The sequence below is a fragment of the Acanthochromis polyacanthus genome, chromosome 14 (genome assembly GCF_021347895.1).
Source record: "Acanthochromis polyacanthus isolate Apoly-LR-REF ecotype Palm Island chromosome 14, KAUST_Apoly_ChrSc, whole genome shotgun sequence".
Taxonomy (NCBI): domain Eukaryota; kingdom Metazoa; phylum Chordata; class Actinopteri; family Pomacentridae; genus Acanthochromis; species Acanthochromis polyacanthus.
Window position 1 is genome coordinate 22,843,977 of NC_067126.1, and position 16,457 is coordinate 22,860,433.

The 16,457-nt window shown below is 38.4% G+C and overlaps 1 protein-coding gene across 1 annotated transcript in view; it reads left to right on the top strand.

The window, feature by feature from the left end:
- Positions 1–15,024, top strand: part of LOC110958211 (polycystic kidney disease protein 1-like 2) — a 51,553-nt gene extending 36,529 nt beyond the window's left edge. Inside the window, exons 17-28 of the mRNA XM_051959443.1 lie at positions 212–452; positions 547–621; positions 726–849; positions 1,655–1,840; positions 3,743–4,073; positions 4,851–4,984; positions 5,614–5,741; positions 6,840–7,000; positions 7,115–7,325; positions 7,599–7,700; positions 7,879–8,010; positions 14,417–15,024. Coding sequence (XP_051815403.1) covers positions 212–452; positions 547–621; positions 726–849; positions 1,655–1,840; positions 3,743–4,073; positions 4,851–4,984; positions 5,614–5,741; positions 6,840–7,000; positions 7,115–7,325; positions 7,599–7,700; positions 7,879–8,010; positions 14,417–14,611 — 2,020 coding nt within the window. The 3' untranslated portion in view covers positions 14,612–15,024. The remainder of the gene's footprint in view (positions 1–211; positions 453–546; positions 622–725; positions 850–1,654; positions 1,841–3,742; positions 4,074–4,850; positions 4,985–5,613; positions 5,742–6,839; positions 7,001–7,114; positions 7,326–7,598; positions 7,701–7,878; positions 8,011–14,416) is intronic.
- Positions 15,025–16,457: the final 1,433 nt, after the last annotated feature.

The following is a 16,457-nucleotide window of genomic DNA, read 5'->3' on the forward strand; positions in this document are numbered from 1 at the left end:
GATACGGATTTGAAGAAGAAATTATCCACCAAAATGTTGAACAGTTCATTGACAATACACAATCTGGAGATAATGGGCTAATACTGGCACTTACAGATGACATCACTCCGTAAAGTTCAGTCTGAAAGTCATTTAAATTCTGAATGCTCAAGGGAGTTGCTAAAAATATACTTCAAAACTAATGTGTGTTTATGTTACTCTTTGCTTTCAGGCTCAGTCCAGCAGACATCTCTGATGATGATGGCAGTCAGAAAAAAAGGGTTTACTGTCAGGGAATGCTGCCCTGGTGGTTTATTTTTGTTGGCTGGCTGCTAGTGATCGGCACCAGCGTTGTGTCAGGATATTTTACGATGCTTTATGGGTTGAATTTCGGGAAGGAACGCTCCATTAGCTGGCTGGTTTCCATGATTGTCTCCTTTTTTCAGAGTCTCCTCCTCATTCAGCCATTGAAGGTGAGACAATGTACATTTGTCTTTGACTTAAATAACCTTTTTAGTGTCCCTCCTAAATGTTTCACTTCACTTCTGTTTATGCCTCTTACTGCAGGTGCTGTGCATTGCCATCTTCTTTGCACTTGTAATAAAAAAAGTTGATGAGGAAGATTTTCAAAATGTGGCATTTGTGAAAAGTAAGAGAAATCCTGGAGAAAAATAAACACTCTTCAAATATAATCTATAAGAAAATGTTCAAATAAACAAATAACTTCACTCGCAGGTGACTACAAGGACCAACAGATGACCAGACGGGATGCTGGTCTGTATGTACCACCCCCTCCTGCAGACATTGAGAAGATGAGGAGGAACAAGATTTTAGAAAAGAAAGCTTTTGCTCTCCTCAGGGAGATTCTGAGTGAGTAGATGTTCTTATTTATTATCAATGGGGTTGAAAGAATTTGCAAATTATCCAGAAAAATAACAGTTAAAGGCAATCCACAGCAAGGGCGAGTTTCACAGAAAAGAATCTGAGCCTGCTTTTGAGCCTGTCAATATATGTTTCCCTGAAAGCCTGACTGAGGACTAGCATTCTGTTTATGTTTTATTTTAAGATTTTTAAGATGTGGACTTACTGGGATCTCTGCAAAGTACAATTTCAACAAAAGGCAGAAATAAACTTTAAACCTAGAAGCATGCAGAGACCATTAAAAGATCATTTTAAAATGTATTACCCAGCAGACTACCAAGCTTAATGGAACTTAAAGACTGGGCTGTGAAATGGTAATGCTCCTAATGCTGCTCATATCAGCCTACAAACAGGAGGGGAAAAAAAATAAAATTAAACACATGATGGATTTACAGCTGTAATGTACATAACCAACCTGTCGCATTTTTTCAAAAACTTGTCCTGTTACAGTCCGGTAGTAAAAGTAATTCTTTCTATCTTGTCGTCAGGGTAAATAATGTCAATCTAATCATTCATTGTAGCCATTTCTGTCCTTAATCACTTTTTAGTAATGGCTTCCCTGCTGACTGCACTGGAACATCTGTAATAGAAATCTGTCATTAGAGGTACATTTATCTGAAGGCAGGCAGAGCGGAGAGTAATATTTCATATGGTGGATTTTTCTTTCAGTTTTTCTGTGGGATTATTTTGTTGCACTGTTATTGCTTTGCATATTTATGAGTGCTCTAATGTGTATGTTTGTGTTGTGTTTCAGTCTACATGGGGTTCCTGTGGATGTTGCTGCTGGTGGCATACGGCCAGAGAGATTCCAACGCTTTCCTCCTGAACAAGCACATTCGGAAAAGCTTCAGTGCAGGGATCTCAAGCAGCATGAGTGTCGGGGACGTGTTCGCATGGGCAAACAAATCTCTGCTCAGGAACCTTTATGGAGTTTATCCAGGTAAAGAGCAATCCAAAAAAAAAAGAGACCTCAATTGGCCTGCCATTTTCACTTATTTTGTGCAGCCCTACCCCTATGCTCTGTTACACTGTGAGTTACTGTTTTGAAAAGAAAAGAACCTCCTTTTATGTACTGAAAAGAAGCCCAGTTTTGCTGAACATTTTGATCTAGATCTGACTGATTCCTTTGGGTAATTAACAAATGTAGTGACAGTATTTGCTTTCTCACATACAGATGCTTCAACCAAAACAATTCCATCTCCTTGACACTATTGTGCAGGGGCACCATTGCTGCATCCTGGGCTTCACACAGTCAAGGATGATTGTAATTGATTTAGAGAAATAAATACAAGTCAAGCAATTTCTTCTATAGCTGTATGATAATGGAGGACACACCACGGCATTGTGAAGATGAGTCTCTCTATGCAAGGCTACTTTTGATGTAATATTTTAGGGGAAAAAAACAAGAAAAAATAGTTTACTAATTTTTATCCTCATGAATGTGGGAAACCTTAATAAGTCTCATAAAGACAGATGATGAACCAATATACTCATGTGGTTGGAAACATGCATCTCAGAGCTTTTCTTCTGTCACTACAAAGTCAGAACTGTGCTTTTTTAGTCATAGAGATGGAAACGTATTGCCAACATCTCTTTAATCTCCGTTGTTAATTCATAAAAGTTTAATAAGCTGCCTAGTTCAGTGATGCAGATTAATTAAGGAGATTTATGTCAGCTTTGTGCCAAAGTAACTTTGATGTTTTTACTTTTTTTGTGAGACCAAAGTGCTCATGTGTCAAACGTCTATTGGTGTGAAAGCTGTTTAAACTCTGAATGCCGTCCACAAAAGACTTCTCGCTCTCACGCTGTGGAATTAAACAGCAATCAAGTCCACAGCTGGAGAGCAGAAAACTTTTAGCATCTCATGTCTATTTGCCTCATCTTTTTAGTTTCACATTATTTCGCTCTCTGCTGAGTTACAGAAAGTCTTTCAGATGGGCTCATTCCAGACAGAACGATTAGCAGGTGATAGATTACTCTACCGATCCAGTATTCTCACTGCGTAAATAATTTTTTTTGCGATATGTTGTGAACTATTACAATCTACTATAATTTTTCTAAAACAAGTTTTTAAAAAAAACAAAAAAACTTAGATGCATTTGTTACTGCATTTTCATCATTTTTGGCCACACAATACACATTAAGTTCATATTCAGCCCTTAATTTGGTCAGAGTTTGATGGAGGTGAAATCACCCCATCAAATGTCTGAGTAATTTCAGAGGATAATTCAGTTAAATTTGATTTATATTCCACTAATTACAAATTACAACAATTACAGAGCCTATATGGCCTGAACCCCCAGAGCAAGCTAAGGGGACAGTGGCAAGAAAAAAAAACTCCCTTTTAACAGGAAGAAACCTTGAGCAGGATGTAGCTCATATAGGGGGACCCATCTGCTGCTGGCCGGCCGGGTTGAGACGTACAAAGTCAGAAAAGGTACAGATATAGATAATTCTGACATGTAAGAACCTTTAGTCCCTGTCGTGCAGTCTGAGTAGCTCCATAATCTGAATTACTGATGGCAGCTGCTACGTCTGTTGTAAGCAGCAGTGAACTTGTTCAGATATCAGTGTAGTAGTATTTTACATGTTGTAGCTGAAGCTGCAGTCTTCACTCAGCCCACGGTGACATCGAGACAGAAAAGACTGTCTATCATGTTGGCATCTTTCCACCATCTGCATCTTCTTGTGTTTCTTCCCCTCACTGTCATCTTGTTAGAATGAACTTTACTAAAATTGTCAGGTTCCATGTTTGCATTCAGTGTAAGCGCCCTCATCTTAGCCAGTCTGATCTACATAATATGTGGAACATGTAGGATTGCTTCAAAATGCTGTCTTCCAGGTTTTATCACAGATGGGAACTCCAAGCTGGTGGGTAACGCACGTCTCCGTCAGTTGCGAGTGCAGAAGAGCTCATGTCAGATTGCTGACTCCATGCTGAAGCTTGTACCAGACTGTCATGCTCCATATTCATGGGAGGTGGAGGACATGGGCTCCTATGAACTTGGCTGGAATCACTCTGTAAGTGATAATATGTCCACAAGCACCTCCAGTCCATGGAAGTACCAGACACAGGCGCAGCTCAGGTCTTCCTCTTTCTGGGGGGAGACGGTGATCTACAGGGGAGGAGGCTTTTCCGTGGAGCTCGGTCCAGATTTGCAAAACGCCAGCAGGTATGTATATGAGCAAACTGAAATAAATGCATCAACACGAGTACCAAAGATATTCTCTGTCATGTCAGGGTTTGTTATTCTTAGAAGGTTAAGTACATTTATTAAACCTTGGATTTATTTAACCCTCCTACTATCTTGTGGGTCAAATCAACCTATTTTAAAGTAATTTTTTTTTTTTTTTGTATGAAGCTTCTTCTGCTTGGCTTAATAAGTGTAATCAACATATAAAGTAAAATTTCGCATATTTGCAAACCCACCCTGAACAGAAGAGATATATTTCTGTTAATTTATCAACACCACTGCATGAAAAGAAAAAAATGCTATGTAAACTATTGTATTTTATATGTAGGTCTTTTCAATGTACATTTTTATTAAAAAGCTGCATTTTTTAAATAAAAAACAAGTGAAATATCCTCATTGAACCATGATCTGTATTAGATAAAGAACACCATTCCACCAAATATTGATAGAAAAGATTAGTAATGGAGTTAATAATGACATAAAGACCATGTTTATTGGGATTTTTTGGTTTCTGACATTTCTGGATAATTAAACATGGTCCACTAACATCATTACTGTTCACGAGAATCTAACCTAACAGGAGGGTTGAGCTACTAATGTATTAAAGTTGGAAATATAGACATGTAAAAATATGTTTAGGCTGATGTAAGGTTTTCCATTTGAGAATAGATGCCTCTAATAAAATAGATGTCTTGAAATAAAAAAAGCCATGGCAAAGGTGTGCAGGTAAAATATTCCTGTGTTCTTCATCTACAGCACCCTTAAGTACCTGTTGAGGAATAAGTGGCTGGATATGTACACAAGGGCCGTCTTTGTCGAATTCACCGTTTATAATGCAAATGTCAACCTCTTCTGTATTGTCACACTCTTACTGGAGACCACAGCTGTCGGTAAGGAGTGCTATTCTGAAAGATACTGAATGTACCATTAGAATTTAGACTGCAGTCTGAGTTTATTTGAGCCTGCTCTTGTACTACTACTTTGTCAGAACTCCTTGGGTAGCCTTTAGTGTCATTTTAAACATCTACAGTAGTGCCATATATATATATATATATATAAAAGGGAATGTCAGAAATAGACACAATGAGTCGAGAAACAGATGTTCTCCACCACTGCCATCACTGTAGCCTTGTAACATGTGATTTAGGTCATAAAATGCTATATTTTACTCATACATTGACACTCATTGTAAACTTAACCAAGTACTTTTGGTGCTATATGTAACCAAACAGTGATTAAAGATGAAAAAATAACTTGGAAACAGCAACAACACAAACTCTAGTCTCTGTCTCTCCAGCCTATGAGGTCCTTTAAAGCAGGAAAAACCCCTTAACACTTATTAACATTGGAAACTGACACAGGTAGCGACAGCAATAACACACAGAAGCAAGTGGTTTTGGCAAAAACATTATTTCATGCCCTTGGTGGTTGTTTTACTTTTCATGCCTTCACACTTTATGAATGTGACCATGCTGCCCTTTGTGTTTTTAAAACTAGTTCTTTTTTTCTTGCTTTACAGGAGCATTTCAGTTCCAAAGTCAGCTACAGAGTGTTCGTCTCTACCAGTCGACTGGTGGTCTTTACATCTTCGTTATGGTTGCTGAGATCATTTATTTGCTTTTCATCCTCTATTACATGTTCCTGCAGGTAAATCCTAGCGTGACTACTTCGGGATGCCCGCTAATTGCTTGGTTCTTGTCGTCCACACATCATTTCAAATTATTTTTTTCAGTGAGACGAGTAGAGGTTTCTGTATTTACTGAGGGATTAACAAACATGGCAGGGCTTGCTTTATTAATTTTTGATTTCCTGACCAAATGTTTCCCAGAACACACCCTTGCTGTTCGCTGCAGTGACAGGAACTGAACAAGAGGATTATTAAGATTAAGAGACTGACAGGGGTTGAAGAGCTGATGAAGCCACTGTGCATACGGTCAACAAATCAGACTTCAGAAACAGATTTTTCTGTCACTCTGAAACCAATATGACCAGCTGTTCTGACTCAGAGCAGCTGTCAGACGCTATTCAGGTTTATTCTTTCGTAACATAATAGAAAGGCCATTTGTGGATGTAATAATATTAATTCTCTCTCTGTAATTTCCTTCCACATGGAGCACTCAGTCCTATTGTACTGATATTTTTTCAGTTTCTCCAAAGTCCTTTTGGTTTATGGTCGTACGTGTTCACCGTTATTTGTGATGTTTTAGATAATAGCATCCTGCTGTCCTTTTTTGTGACCGTTGTTCTGGTGATCCACATGGGTGCACTTAAATGAACATGTAATATAATTGTACTTGACAGGATGTGATACAAGTAGCATGTGTGCATCTATTTGAAGTTCACCAGAGAATAAAGTTTTAGGGGACTGCACATAAATCATGCATATTAAATAATATTACAATACTTTTAATAAGAGATGCAAACATTTGACAAGGTATAAACTGACATAGTCACAAGTAAAAAGTTTATTTATTTGATGTGATGGTTACAGAAATACTAATAAATATGCCCAAACAGCAGTGCAAGTAAAAGCATCTAGTTTAATACAATCACACTAAAATGTTATTTTTGTGAATATTTACTGAATGACTTTATTCACACATTCACATTCAGGCCAGTGATGCAAATCCTTAGTTTTTTTTGTGCACTTTTTCATGCTTAATTTTCAATGTAATGCTCTTGCACACAAACCAGCTCCTGTGGCGTCATATACAGCAATTAGCTCTTGTTCGTTTTCCTGCAAAGGGCAAATTAATGAAGCAGCAGCGGTGCGCTTACTTCAAGAACAAGTGGAATCTTCTGGAGCTGACTATCATCCTACTGAGCTGGAGTGCTTTGGCTGTCTTCATCATGAGGAACGTGTTCGGGGACCGTGATATAACCTACTACCAAAACCATAAAGACCAGTGAGACCAATATACACAATACTGCCTCGCCAGTGCCTCCGTCATCATTATACGGTTTTGTTTGTTATTTTATTCCTTCACTTTATATGATGGACATCTTTACTGCCTGTGTAGGTTTGTCAGTTTCCATGAGACAGCCACCGTGGACTCACTGCTTCAGTATCTGATCGCCTTCCTGGTACTGCTCGCCACTGTCAAAATGTGGCATCTGCTCAGACTGAACCCCAAGATGAACATGATCACAGCTGCACTGCAGCGAGCCTGGAGTGACATATCTGATTTTCTTGTGGTCATTGTGATCATGCTGGCGGCGTATTCCATAGCAGTGAGTATCCTGACCAGTGACTTTGGTATTTCAAGATTGTATGATATTTGCGGTGCTTCTATAAGCTATCTTTTATGTATTCCTGACTTATATTCTTGTCATTTAAGCTGTATTTCCTGTGGTTTAAAGTTCAATATGGAATGAAGTGTATAAAATAGTAAAGAAGTCACCATTATCAACAAAATTGTCAACTTAATCAAAACTGAATGTTGTGATGGACAGAAATGATTGCAGCCGTTCCTGTGATGACCTGTGGTCGTGTAATCTTTCTAGTGCAACGTGATCTATGGCTGGGAGATATCATCTTATAAAACTCTAGTGGATGCTGTTCTGAGCATCATCGGTTTGCAGATCGGCATTTTCAACTACAGTGAGGTGGGTAATGTGTTCCACTGTTGAAAGATGCGATATTTTTTAGCACATAATGTTTAGATTCGAGATTTTCTGGTGTAACAGGATGAATCTCTGACCAAGATCTGTGTCGTCAAGGTTTTTTTTCATTCCCTCTTTTCTGATGTGGTTCCAAATGACTCTCTGATGTGCTGTTTTCTAGGTCTTGAACCACTCGCCTGTGCTCGGTGGATTCGTCATCGGTTCCTGTATTGTGTTCATGTCGTTTGTGGTGCTCAATCTCCTCGTTTCAGTGATCCTTGTTGCATTCAACCAGGAGCAAATATATCACAAGGTAAGATTTGTGGCACATCATTACTTTAAAAAAAATCATTTACACTAAATATGAATTCTAAACGGTTTACAGCAAACATACACTGCGCAGTGCACTGATTTGAGTCATAATTAGCTGTTTGACAAATATCCCATTTCCCAACAATTCTGTCTACAAGATCAGTGTTGAGTTTGTGTACATGTGAAAGCAAACTTAGCAGATCCCAGTCACAATCCAAGGGGTAACAAGTGACAAAATAAATTGCATTGATCCTATGGCATCATGGCTCTTGAAACTTTCGAGGCACTAAAGTCAATTTAAATAGAACTGAATTTGAATAAACTTTCTGAGTAACAGCTGGATGTCTGGTCCAGGTCAGTTGAAGGAAGTCATGACAAAAGCTAGAATCCACCACTGAGGTGAAATCAGTCAAACATACATTCCCACTGTCCATTGTTCAATACCTGACATGGTTGATGTACTCATTAATTATGGTGGCAGGGTGTGTACACCCTGTTGGAAGTCTCTCAGACAAACATCCATAAACACAAAATGACCACAATCATAGGAGCAGGAAAAAAAAAACTTCATTTACTACACATGATCTGTCTGATCTTTGTTGATCTAATTATTTAAAGGTAGAGTATAGACCTTTGTTAAACTGTCATAAGGTTGTTCACAGGAGAGAACAATGCAGCTTTCACAAAATATTATCCAATATTTTCATATTTAATAATATATCACATGTGCCATTTTCTATTAGAAGTCCTGTTTTTATTTTTGATATTTTAAGTACATGAAGTTAAAGACATGCAGGTCTTTAACTACTATTGGAGTATTCCAAATGAGACTGAATGTCAAGTCAATGCGTACATTATTTATTTAGTTATATGAAAAATGTTTACTTGCATGCCTTCAAGATAAAGCTGTTAGAGGCTGTTTTCTAATCTGGTCAGTTGACTGTGACAGAATGTATCGACTGCGCAGGAAACTTTGTTTCCTCAGAGTTTTTTATGTGCTTAGAATACTGTTTTTCTATAATTGTACTAGTTTGTAATTCAGCAAAACGCAGACAAATCAGAAAATAGACAATTAGAATTATCAGTAGCTGCCTGTTCCACACTTATGCACACTGTAGAAATACATCTATTTTTTTTTTAATCTGTTCTTATGCACAAGCAAAAGCAATATGGAATATAAGGAACCATAAAGTTTTCATTGTGTATGAAGTAAATGCAAAAACAGACTAATGGTTGGCATATACAAATATATACATTTCTGCCGCACCACTCAGCTTTAGGGTCTTTTTTGTACAATAGAAGATAAATTAGCAGTCAAAGAGACATATTTCCATCAGGTGCATGCAGACACCATTCAAAGCAAACATGAGAAACAATATTGAATCTACGTCAGGATTTCACATAAATGTGAACGATTACCTACATCTGCTGTGTTTGTAACTAAAACAGCTGCTTGCCAACACGTTTGCTATTGCGAGCACTGTTTGGGAATTAACTGGCATTACTGAGTGCAGCTGTAAAGAAAAGTCACCATCTACAAATTCTAACCACCAATTCATCTGTAGAATGACTGTAAATCACACACAGCTGTGTGGGTGCTTGACTACAAACAAATCAGCGTGAAAGTGGTTAAATGTATCCAAAGCAACAACAGGGCCACGGTGCTGTTGCAGGTGTAAGCAGAATACAGTTGGTGTTCATGTACACTTCTACAGTATTCATTCTTCCTTTAATAATGACACAGAGAGAGGCAAAAGTGAAGTAGTGACTCTTTCTAAAGACAAACAGTGCTCTAATATGCATGCATGTCCCGATTGAATGACAAGCTGCCTTATAATGTCCTCCAAAGTCCAAGGCTGGTATTAAGAAAAAGCTTTAGTTTCACAGAACAGTTGACCAGACTTCTTGATTTTGTGTGTGTTTTAAGATCCTGTGCTGATCTTTTTTTCCCCAAAGCAATTGCTCAATCACTTTGTATTTCTTTAATCAGTTCTTGTAGTTGACACTTCTAGAATCCTTTTTAAGAGGAAAGTAAATAGAAGTTGGACAAAAATGCAGCTTTGAACATGATTACTGTAGGGGTTTGCTGCTGAAGACAAGAGGACCGACACAAAAGCTTCTGGATGTTGACAGTAATATGTCCTTCTCACATTTTTCTCTCTATAATGTGGCAGGCACAGCTGCAGTTCTGTTTGATGGAGGCCCACTGTCAGATTAAATCTGAAATTCTTCTTGTTTTAGATAGTGAAAGTGGTATCATACCATTGTTTTGCTGAATATAAACCTCTGAGTGATGAGCTCTTTCATCTTTCTGAACATACAGAACGCTAGTCTCATGATACCCATGACACTTGGATATCAAGTGATATACTATTTTTATTTTACAGTAATGCAAATGCATGTAGGATCATGACAGAAATAAAAACATGCAGACATGAAGTGTTTAAATCTTAATGCAAAACATTAGTAGGAACTAAGAATCACCTGAATAAACTGCACACACACACACACACACACACACACACATATATATATATATATATATATGGATATAGATTGATAGATAGTTGTACATATATCGTCATTAAACCAGTCACAACATTAGAAATCATGAATTAAGTATATAACATTGATTCACATTACTAAGGGCCCTGGTCAGGAGTTGGACATATTAGTATGAAGGTGAACAGTGAGTCAGAAGTGCACATTATACACATACCACATACTTACCCCTATAGAGCCCAGCATAGCGCCGGTGTTACGATTGCATATTTATGTTTGTTTGGTGGTAGAATTGAAACCAGATAAGACAGACTGATCATCTTTTTCTTTTTGCATATAAAACCTTCACCACATCTCAGAGTGCTGGGATATAAGGACTATATTGATCTAAAGCAATTAAAAATATTCCAAAAAATTCCACCACAGTGTGAAAAAAATGTAAGAATATGACTTAGTGGACTTGCACAATGGTAGGTCTTAAAGGGTTAAACAGTATTGCAAACAAAGAACCCCGCTTTATTGAAATTCCCGACTAACAATGGCCTCTTTCGGCAGGATGGTGTGCCATACTGCAAAAAATGTTCAGGAGTGATTGGAAAAATGTCAAAAAGGGTATAAGGTGGCCTCCAAATTCCCCAGATCTCAGTCAGATCAATGATCTTACGGATGTGCAGGAGAAACAAGTCAGATCCTTGTCTCGCAATTTCCAGGACTTAAAGGACCTGCTGCTAAAGTCTTAGGGTCACCTTCAGAGACCTTGTAGAGTTCATGCCTTGACAGGTCAGAGTATAATCTCACAATTCGTTAATTTTCAACAGCGCTACTTTTTCACTGTATTCATCATTTATAAGAAGCAATTGAGCTCTCTAAATAACATCAGCAGTCAACAGAAAGATCAATGAAGAGACAGTCTTGTCCTGTAACAATAAACTATTTTTTATACTCATCAGCAAAACCTGCAATAATAAATATGTCGTACTGCTATCTATCACCTTTATTTTGAGTTACAGCCTACTCTCTATCTGTGTGATCAGATTAAGTGGACTGCAGCAGCTTGTTGTGTACGGGTTGGTACAACAAGAGAAAACACTGAAGTTTTTATGTAGCAGATATACAAGCACCTACAGTCATTTATGTAATGACATAATAGCTGTCAGGAAGGTCTATATACAACGAGAAAAAACAACTTATTTCTAAAGCAGAGCTCAGGAGCAAATGAACAGTCAACAGCAGAAAGTAATTTTAATTTATGACGCATTGACGTCCTCACCGCGATATGCTGTATGATCTTTAATGTTAATCACATGGGTGCATTGGGGAGAGAGACTGACATCTCACCCAGGGAATATGGACTGTGATTAAAAATTGAAATGGCTTAATTGTGTATTTAAAAGATAGATGTCGCCCTCGGGTCTAAAAATTGAAATCAATACAGAAGTGCCTTAAGCCTGCATTCTTTCTAACAGCCAGCAGAGGGCGACTCCTGTGGTTGCAAAAAGTCTAAAAGAAAAGAAAAATAGCCCACTCGTCACTTTGTCTGTGACTTCATCAAATATTTTTTTTCATGAGTTTATGGTCTCACTCATTATTATTTTTCCTCCTTTTATTAATGGTCCCATTTAGAGTAAAATAGAAGATACAGCTGGGTATGTTTTAGGGCATGGGTACCTTGTGATTGTCAAGTCGTTACTGTATGGATTTGTGTTGTGTCCTCCAGTTCTCAGTGATATTTACTCCTCACCTGTCACATACAGTTTCAAAAAATAGTAACAGCCAAATTCCAAACTTGAGACTTCAAAAGAGTAGTTTTCTGCATTTTTTCCATACACTATAATTACCAATTGGAATGGAAAATGGATATGTTTCTTGTGAATAAAAGTGTAAGGTAATAACTTTACAGACAGCAGGTAAGGGGCATGGCGGAGGTTCTAAAGTGCCTCCTGCTTATATTTATTCCCTGACCATATTGCCTCCTTTTAGTTTTATTGCTCCTTTTTAGTACAGTCTTATTATATTTTCCATTATTTTCCATGGGATAGGCTCCAGGCCTCCCACAACCCCACAGAGGATAAAGTGGTGAAAGGAAAATAAATGGATGGATTATTTTTCACTGCAGAAGCTTGCACAGCATTTTAGGGTGGCCCCGATGTGTGCGTCTATGTTCCAACTGAAAGAAACGCTTGTGTTAAACCTCTTTCAGGGCCAAGAGAAAATGTACGTTTTCCAGGGTTGTTACTTCTTATTGGACCTAAAAATTGCTGAGTCAGACCTGATCCTGATTGGTTTAACTCTGAGAAGAAAAATGCTGGCTTATTAAACTTAGAGAGAACGAACCATATTTTCTGTGCCTTATCAATGTCCTTGTTCAGTAGAAGTCTTTTCTCTAACATCTTCATTGTAGTCCAGCATATACTTTTAGTGAAGTAAGGCTGGTAATGTCACACATCTATTAGCTCAGTAGCAAAACCTCGTAGACTCAAGGGTTTGAAAGGTTTGCAGAGTTTTTTCGTTATCTCATTCACTGGTGAAAATGAAGAGATATTGTACAATCCAGTATACACAATAATACTTCCTGGTGTAATTTAAAGCTTGAGTATGTGATTCTAACCCATTACACTTTTTGTAATATACAAGGTCTGTCTGCTCTGGGGCTACATAGTGGCGTGATGGTTAGCACTTTCAGCTTGCAACTAGAAGATCCCTGGTTTGCGTCCTCATCTTCCTGGGATCTTTCTGCATGGAGTTTGCATGTTCTCCCTGTGCATACGTGGGTTTTCTCCGGGTACTCCAGCTTCCTCCCACAATCCAAAAATATACTGAGGTTAATTAATTATTCTAAACTGTCTGTCGGCGTGAATGTGAGTGTGATTGTTTGTCTGTGTATGTAGTCCTGCGATACACTGGTGACCTGTCCAGGATGCCCCTTGCCTTCACCACAAGTCAGCTGAGATAGACTCCAGCCCCCCACGACCCTAATGAGGATTGAGTGGTGGATAGATGATGAATGGAAAAATGTCTGTCCTTTGTTTGTGCTGTAAAAAAAAAAACATTAACAAGAAAGTTTTTATATCCAGCCATGTAAATGGAAAACAAAGTGGCTCAGATTGATCCACACATGCAACATTATTCCAGCATAGTGGAGTAAAAGTGGGTTGTGGGAGTGAGATGAACAGTAAATCTGCCACATGCTAACTACCTAAATGTGTTAACTCGCTACCTATCTCTCTCTACTATCAGACTCCATCATTTGACAACTTTAAGAAAGTCCTGGCCTTGCACTGACGATCACAAGATTTACACACATTGTCCTGATTCCTCTAAAATACATTGCCTTCAATAACACAGCAGAATACCAATCAGAAGAATCAAACACTGGAGCAAAACCATTTGCAAAAATGTTAAAACAACAGAATGCCCCTAGACCAGCAGGGAATTCCAGTTAATGTGTTTTCAACCCGAGTCGTATTTGTCAGTGTTAATTAATATCATCTGCATTTAAACAATGTGGCTTTTATCCCAACTTCTGCTTAGTGGTTTTTGAAAGCTCTGAATATTATCCATAAACAAAGAGGTGTTTGGATTTTAACAACCCGGCTCTATTCCCAGCATTGTTATTTTAGAGCCGTAGCACAAAGGCAAGTGTAACAGAGGGGAGACAATTACTTTGTAGTTTTATTCTTGGTGGGGGCGTTGTGTTTCTCAGTTACTGCAATACCTGAAATGCATTGCAATATTTTGAGATGTCTGTATGACACACTGCCAAGAAGAATAGGTTTTTTTGCTAAGTAGGATCAGTGGTCAAAAGAAGTCTTTACATAATTTGTCCTCAGTAACATGTAATGTCAAGAGCATCTGTTCAATATTTATTTTTAATTTATTGATTCTGAATCTTCTCTCCTTCTCAGCCCTCGGAGGAGGAGGAGAGTGTCGACCTGTTGCTGAAGAAAATCTGCAGTCTTTTTGGGATCAGATATAAAGACAAAAACGACACGCCGGGGCCTGATGTGAATGACAGCAGTGGGTCGACCCTTAACAACAGCAGAAATATTCACAACACTCCCTCAGTTGACGTCAACATTTTTCAGACATCCGACAACTAAGTAAACCCAGAGGGACACAGTTTCATTTAGTTCTGCTTCATAGCTTCACATTTGATTGTTTTTGCATGCAATATTAGCCATGATCATTTGTTCATGCTTCTTTTATTTTTCTATAATTGTTTGCTGCTTGGAGATGAGAGCATGCTGTGCTGCACGGTGAATATATTGTGATAGATAATTATCACCTACAGGATTACTCTGTTGTTTGTTGGAGGATGTTCATTTAGACTTTAATTACAAATCCAATATTTTGGTCCACACTGCAGTTGCATACTTCAGTATAGAATTTGAATCAGTTAACAAAGATATAATTGCTATTTAATTAATTAGTCAACATTTAAATAATTGAGAGTGAATATAAACTCATGAAACCACTGAGAAAAATTAAGGAGTTTTTTTTTTTTTTTTTACAAATGAACACAAATAACTTCTCACTAAAATAGTATCAAACTCGGTTTACCCTCACTATAATTAATCATTATTTGTTATAACTAGAAACAGATGCAGCAAATACAGTATGAATTTAAAGCTTATTTTTCTTGTAAAATATAAGCATTAAAAAACACATAGCTGCAGATTTGTTTGGATGCATTATCATCTGCTTTCTTATCCATTATGACCAAACCATTGACTGTATGTATACACCGATCTGCCACAACATTAAAACCACTACAGTTAAAGAGTACAACATTCATAATTTTGTTCTAATGTAATGTGGATGTTACTTTGACTCGCACACCTACACAGTGTTTACCCACCGAGTCTCCCTGCTTGGCAACTGTGTTCAACGCCAGTAGCCTCCTCCAGCAGAATGTTTCCTGGCACACCGCAGAAACTGCTAAAGAGCGGATTGGAGAATAAAGCCAAAGCACTGAATAAGGCTCCAGACCCTCCAGATCCCAATCTGATCAAGTCATGTTAGAAAACACCTGAAGAAGACTTAATTTAGGGATGCCCAACCCCACAACCCACAGGTCCAAAAAGACATGACACCAATGGTCTGCATCACCACTAGAGGTAATATAAGAGGCTTTAAATGGACTGTGGGAGGAAGCTAGAGCCCCCAGAGAAAACCCAGACAGAGAGAACATACTAACTCCACACCGAAAGATCCCATCTGACCAGTAGATATGAACCCAGTTTGATTGTTTTTAAGTATCTCTGGGTTTGCTGCCTGTTGCCTGCAGCCATTCATCAAACAGCTTACTGTTGTTGTTCCTGCTTCAAAAATGACAAAAGATCCATTCATGAGGGGCGGCTGTGGATCAGGTGGTAGAGCAGGTCGTCCAATGATCGAAGGTTCAGCGGTTCGATTCCTGCTCCCACCAAGTCATGTGCTGTTGTGTCCTTGGGCAAGACACTTTACCCGCCTTGCCTCCAGTGCTGCTCTCATACTGGTGTATGAATGCGTGTGAATGTTGGTAGTGGTCGGAGGGGCCGTAGGCGTGGATTGGCAGCCACACTTCCATCAGTCTGCCCCAGGGCAGGTGTGACTACAAATGTAGCTTACCACCACCAGAGTGAGAATGTGTGAGTGAATGAATAATGGATCCATTGTGAAGCGCTTTGAGTGCCTTGAAAAGCACTATATAAATCTAATCCATTATTATTATTATGAAGCGGTGCCAAAATTGAAATGAAATAGATTTTTTTGATAAACACCTGCAATCAGCACAAAGGACTGGGACAAACACTGATTTTTTTTTTTGACTCCTTTACAAAAATAATAGCATGCCATGTTTCCCCACCTGCACAGTGTCATAGTGGTTAGCACTTTCGCCTTGCAGCAAGATCCCTGGTTCAAATCCCTGGGCCTGGGATTTTTCTGCATGGAGTTTGCATGTTC